The 6,000-nt window shown below is 41.0% G+C and overlaps 1 protein-coding gene across 1 annotated transcript in view; it reads right to left on the bottom strand.

Annotated features, from left to right (window-relative positions):
- Nucleotides 1-3,448: 3,448 nt before the first annotated feature.
- Nucleotides 3,449-6,000, bottom strand: part of NT5DC3 (5'-nucleotidase domain containing 3) — a 62,524-nt gene continuing 59,972 nt past the window's right edge. Inside the window, exon 14 of the mRNA XM_056574535.1 lies at nucleotides 3,449-4,505. Within this exon, the coding sequence (XP_056430510.1) occupies nucleotides 4,244-4,505 (262 nt within the window). The 3' untranslated portion in view covers nucleotides 3,449-4,243. The remainder of the gene's footprint in view (nucleotides 4,506-6,000) is intronic.

Below are 6,000 nucleotides of genomic sequence, written 5' to 3'. Positions count from 1 at the left end.
ACTAAACAACAATTGTATATCCAACAGTTAGAACTGGATAAATAATGAGGAATAATTACATATCCAACAACTAGGACTGGATCATGTAGGGGAAAAAATAAAAAGTGGAAAGTATACACTAAGGCTGCATTCACACCTCGTTTTCACTGTACGGGTGCCGGATCCTGCTGGGGGAGGGGAAAACCGGGTGCTCCCGTACCCCAGCCGGACCAGTGCTGAAATCTATTTACTTTAATGAGCCAACTGGAGTCAAATGGTGACTCCGGACGGCTCATATTTGACCCGTATCCGGTTTTGTGACCGGACCTAAAACCGTAGTATAGGATACGGCACCCGTACAGTGAAAACGAGGTGTGAATGCAGTCTTCGTTTTTTTTGTTTATTACAAGATTTCGAAGAGATCTCACAATTCTTGCAATTATTAAACCAAGTAATAACCAATAACCAGTGGGTAGTTACAAAAGGGTACTAAGGACATGCAATAATCACAAAAGGCCACCTCAGATGACTACATACTCTTGTAAACCATTCCAGGGAATTGGTGGAATTATATTACATTTTTTTTTTTTTTATCTATGTATATAAAACTCAATGGGCCTCATTTACTAAGCTGAAACCGACCAGTTTTTGTCTGGTTATTATGTCTGAGACATGTCTAAGCCAGTGTGCGCCTGAAAAATCTGACAAACCCAAAAAGGGGCGTGGCCGGTCAAAAAGGCGCACGGTTTCACAACCCGACTGATTTACTATGGAATTCACAGAAAATCCTGTGGGTAAATGGCTGAAAATATCGACCTAAAGCTGGTCAGAAAATATTCCTGACTTTTCCCAATAGTAAATAGAGAGGAATCCTGCATGTCTGAAATAACTTTTCCCACTTGTAAAAATCCGACACTCTTAGTAAATGAGGCCCAATGTGTGTGTGTTTGTATGTTCCAGCATCACGTCCAAACAGCTAAAGATATTAACATGAAACTTGGCACACATGATACTAATATGTCAACAACAAACATAGGATAGGCGATTTAAAGGAGTACTCCGGAGCGCTGGTACTTAAAAAAAGAGCTTAAGTCATCTGAAAGCTCTTTCAAAGACCTTGTAATTGCCACCTGTAGCAGTAAGCAGCCATGTCATAAAGACTACATTTCCCATGACTCCCTGCGCCAGCTTCCTGTTAGCTGCTGCTCTCTCTCTCCCCCCCCCCAGGAAATTATAATAAATTATAATAAAGTTCCTTCCCTCCTTCCATGTGCCCACTAGCGCAGTGTTTCCCAACTAGGGTGCTTCCAGCTGTTGCAAAACTACAACTCCCAGCATGCTGGGAGTTGCAGTTTCGCAACAGCTGGGGGCACCCTGGTTGGGGAACACTGTACTAGCGGTGTCACAAGAATGCCTCCCATCCCTACCATCACCGCTAGCGGGGTTGCGCGCGGCTAACTTAGTACTGCGCAGGCGCAGCACTACGCAAATAGCGTAGGGCCAACGTAGGCAGCGATAGTAGCCTAGCGTTAGCCCTACGCTATTTGCGTAGTACTGCGCATGCGCAGAATAAATTAACTTTGGGGGAGTAGCCGACTCCGGGCTGGGAGGCCGGCACAGCCTGCAGTGACTCATGGGAGCGATGAGTCCTTCCGTTAGAAGGAGAAATGCAGGAGAAGACCAGGAAAAGAGCGATATGGATAAAGTAAGTATTTTACAATGTTATATAACTTTGCTTTAGGGTTAGTTTACCATAAAAATAAAAAAAAATTGCATCGGAGTACTCCTTTAACCCTTACTCACCCCTCATTTGCCAGGGTTGGGGTCCCATACAAGTCTAAGGGAAATATATGTTACTGCATAACTTCCAAACCGCTCGAGATATTTCCATAATACTTGGTCACATGTTAACTATCCTCTATTTTAAGTGGACATATAAGTAATTTAACCCTTAACTACTCCCATTTGTGAGGGTCGGGTTTTTGTTTAAAGTTTCATACAAATCAATGGGAAATGTATTTTCCCACATAACTTCCGTACAGCTGGAGATATTTCAATAATACCTGGTACACATATTACTTATGTATGAAAAAAAAAAAAAAAAAAAAAAAGATAGATATAGATAGATAGAGTGTGTATATATATATATCTATATATATATATATATCTCTATATCTATCTCTATCTATCTATGTTAAATTAACCCTTACCTACACCCTTTTATAAAAAAATAAATAAATTTAAGTCCCATGCAAGTATATGGGACTTCCAGTACCTTACTCCACAAGCTCCGCTCTGCATATCCTGCTGAATGTGTCAATCCGGCTTGCAAGCCACACCACATCTCACAAAGAAACGCCCACTGTTTAAGCCCCACCACTTTTATTATCTACCCTTTTTGTGCATCGGTCTGGCTTGCAAATCAAGCCCAGTCCCACAAAGCCACGTCCACTTCTATTTTCAGCATACTATATCTTCATTACAAATCAGTCCCACCTGAGGTCGGGACAGGAGGACGGAATATGGGGACGGAATAGGAAGTATGGATAGGAGGATGGGATATGAGGTTGAGATAGGAGGTAGGGATATGAGGATGGGAAATGACAATATATGAAGACAGGATAGGAGGTTGGGATGTGGCAATATATGAGGACGGGATATGAAGTCATAAGCTTCCTCCTATGTTGATTTTCCTCCCCAACAAGGATTAGGAAGGAAAAACCGGGCAACGCCAGGTACTCAGCTATTAAATATGATTCCACAAATTCCCCGCTATTTTAGTCAGTAATAGGAAACTCTTTATGCTAGGATAAGAACTTGTGCTACAAAATATAGCACGTATTGTGTAGCTGAATTTTTAATCCTTTTGATTTCATATACACTTGAGTATTCATTTTATATACTTTTGAGGGCAGGTTTTTGGTGCCATTTGAGCACATTCATTATATATTGGTGGTACCCCTCCTTACCTGGGGGCAACATATAAGTTGTATAAAAGATCATTTTTGCCAGAAAACACCTATAAATTTAGTTAACATCAAGTCATCACAAAATAAAATTGTGGCACGTACACATTGCATAAGCATCACAAAATAGTCTACATTTTATAAAGCAAAGCAGTGCATCAAAAAGTGTGTAAACAGAACATATTAAATGTTATTATGAACTGTAAGAGCCTTAGCCGCTAGCAGCAAAGAAATCAGCAATCAGTGCAAAGTACTAGAGGACCAGGTAAAAAAAAAAAAAAAAAAAAAAAAAAAAATATGAGAATATATATTATATTATATATATATATACACACACACATACATATATATACACACACATATACATACATTTTATATATATATATATATATATATATATATATATATATATATATATATATATATATACACACACATATACATATATACATATATATATACATACATACACACACACACACACACACACACACACACACACACACACGCACACTGTGGGCTGGATGTGTGGGAACAGTGTACAGTGATGCAGTTAAAAGGTCCGAATATATTTTTGTCAAGTAGACCAAGCTCACTGACTTTGTAGCTACCGGAAGACTGTTCAAAGTATTAGGGGCCTCCCGACTCCCCTTCCCCAAACAGATGATGTTGGGAATGAAGGATCAAGCATAATGGATCTCAACTGTCAGACGCTTTTGTTTTCAAAGAAATGAGCCTCCACCACAGAAGTCTGGGAGGGACTTACCCCTCCTCTGTCCATTGAGTACACCTTAATGTTCAATTCAAGTGAACAGAGAGATCAGGAGAGACAGCTGCCAGCCAAGCGAATACTCGGTCAACAGGTAATGAAAGTGAATGAATGGCCACTTGAAGGCAAGCCACCTTATGGCTACATATCTTTATGGATGAAGTCCATACAACATGCTTTACTTAGCAGACTATTCCCTTCTAGAAGTGTAAGCAAATACAAAATCAACCATAATAAAACAAAATGTCAATAAAATACATTTCCTACTACATGAACTCAATCTACAATTGTACAAATAGCTGCATCATGAAGAGAATTATGAGAGCTATGGCTCTAGAAACAAACATAAAAAACAATGCTGCTTTGGGTCGGTCAGCATTCATGTTCAGTGGCACTATGCACTCCATAAAAGCTGGTACAATAGAGTGTTACGAACAGTTGACCACATTAAATCACTTATAAAAGCTACATTCAACCCATCTTCCTTTTAATGCAAAAAGGTGTATGACTGAGATTAAGCGAATGGGAGTCACTTCAGGTGAGCAATTTCCTGTAAGAAAGGGATTCCAAATGTACCAGGGTACTGCTGATCCGACCACACAGGAACTTCATGCTGAAGTGGTGTTCTTTTAGGATAAAAAGTGTGATGCACATTATAGTTCAGTAAGCAGCTTAAGGATTCCATGTAAATATCAGCAAACCGAGAGAGACGCCTCAAGAAATAGGTCGGATTATGATCAGTCCGAAATATACTACCAAAGCGAGGGTTAAAGATTCTTCGTGCCTTGTCCCTAGTGCGGAGGAAACAAATATCATTCTGTAGCTGTACAAGTAGCATTTGTGTCATCACTTCTATTATTCTGCATTCAGATTTATGTTGGACATGTGGATATATGACAATAACAATGAATACTGTTAGCAGTTATGTCAACTTACATTTTGAAGGAACAGAAAGTAATTTGGGAAGCAGCGACATTCGCAATTTCCTCTACTGCTATAATCTGTCTATGGGTCTCATGATTCGACTCAGGGTTGCCCACCGCTGTATGGTTCACATATATTGGAGTGCTGGGCACTAAGTATTACAGATGTCCTATATATGGGCTTGTGAATTCCAGATTTGAAAGAAGCCTGAATGCTTATTATGGCACTTCATCCTATTAAGGGAGAAATTTAGCAAAAACTAAACTTATCTCCTATCCCAGTGCTCTGACCAACCCCCCCCCCCCCCAGGGGATATTGTTGCCAGATATCTCCTCCAAAGAGTACCTTTCATGCTGGAGTATTTATTTAGTGACAGGTATGCTTTAATAAAATGTGAATATGACTTTATTCACCAGTTTTCCCCTTCACAGACTCCATCTACAATTTTCAGTTGTCCCTAAACTAGTGGGTAGTGCCTAGCCCCTATGATGGCTCCCAGACCATACACACACACACACACACAGAAGAGGATCCTGCCCTCCAATATCTCTATAGCACAGAATTACTGAGCAGGGTAAGCTGTGAATAAAGCACTGGAGTAAAATATAACACATACTAGAGCTTTTATTACCCCTGTCTCACTCTGAAAAGACTTCATCCAACACCACTGTGCGCAGGCTTATTTTTGTGGGACGTACTGTACTCTTTATTGGTACAATTTTTGTGATCCATGCTACTTTTTGATCTTTTTTATTACACATTTTGCACCAAAATTAGCGATTTTAGCCCTTTTTTTCAGCGTTTACAGTGCGGGATAAGTAACATTATTGTTTAATTGTACAAGTCATTATGAAGGGGGGGGGGGGGGGGGGGGGGAGGGGAGAGAGGGTGATAATATAGGGTTGGACCTCACAGGCTGTCGTGCTAGGCAGACAGGAGGCCATCAGCTGCCATGGCACCCAACGAACCATTATATTGCCGTTGGTGAACAGGAGGAGCCCTCTCCCCCGGCCAATCCCATAGATGCCGTCATTAGGACTGCAAGCAAATATAGTAACTTAATTACGTAAGATATGCCTCTTAAAGTCCCCCCCCCCCCTCATCATCTACTTAACCCCTTCCCGCCCGAGGACATATGCATAGGTCCCAGTTGCCTACATGTTAATGCATTTGAACGTATGCATATGTCCTAGCGATCAGCTGCTCAGCATGACGCGCTTTGGGAGATCACCAGCGGGACCCGGCTAACAATCACAGCCGGGGTCCCTCACAGCTGCCGAGACCAGGATCACACCAATTGTCAACTGGGTCATATGCATGTTTCCTAGGGCAGGAAGGGGTTAAGTCAATGATGAGGGAGAT

The sequence above is a fragment of the Hyla sarda genome, chromosome 4, assembly GCF_029499605.1.
Source record: "Hyla sarda isolate aHylSar1 chromosome 4, aHylSar1.hap1, whole genome shotgun sequence".
NCBI lineage: Eukaryota > Metazoa > Chordata > Amphibia > Anura > Hylidae > Hyla > Hyla sarda.
The sequence above is the reverse complement of the archived record's forward strand: the minus strand, read 5'-3'. Positions and strand labels throughout refer to the sequence as shown.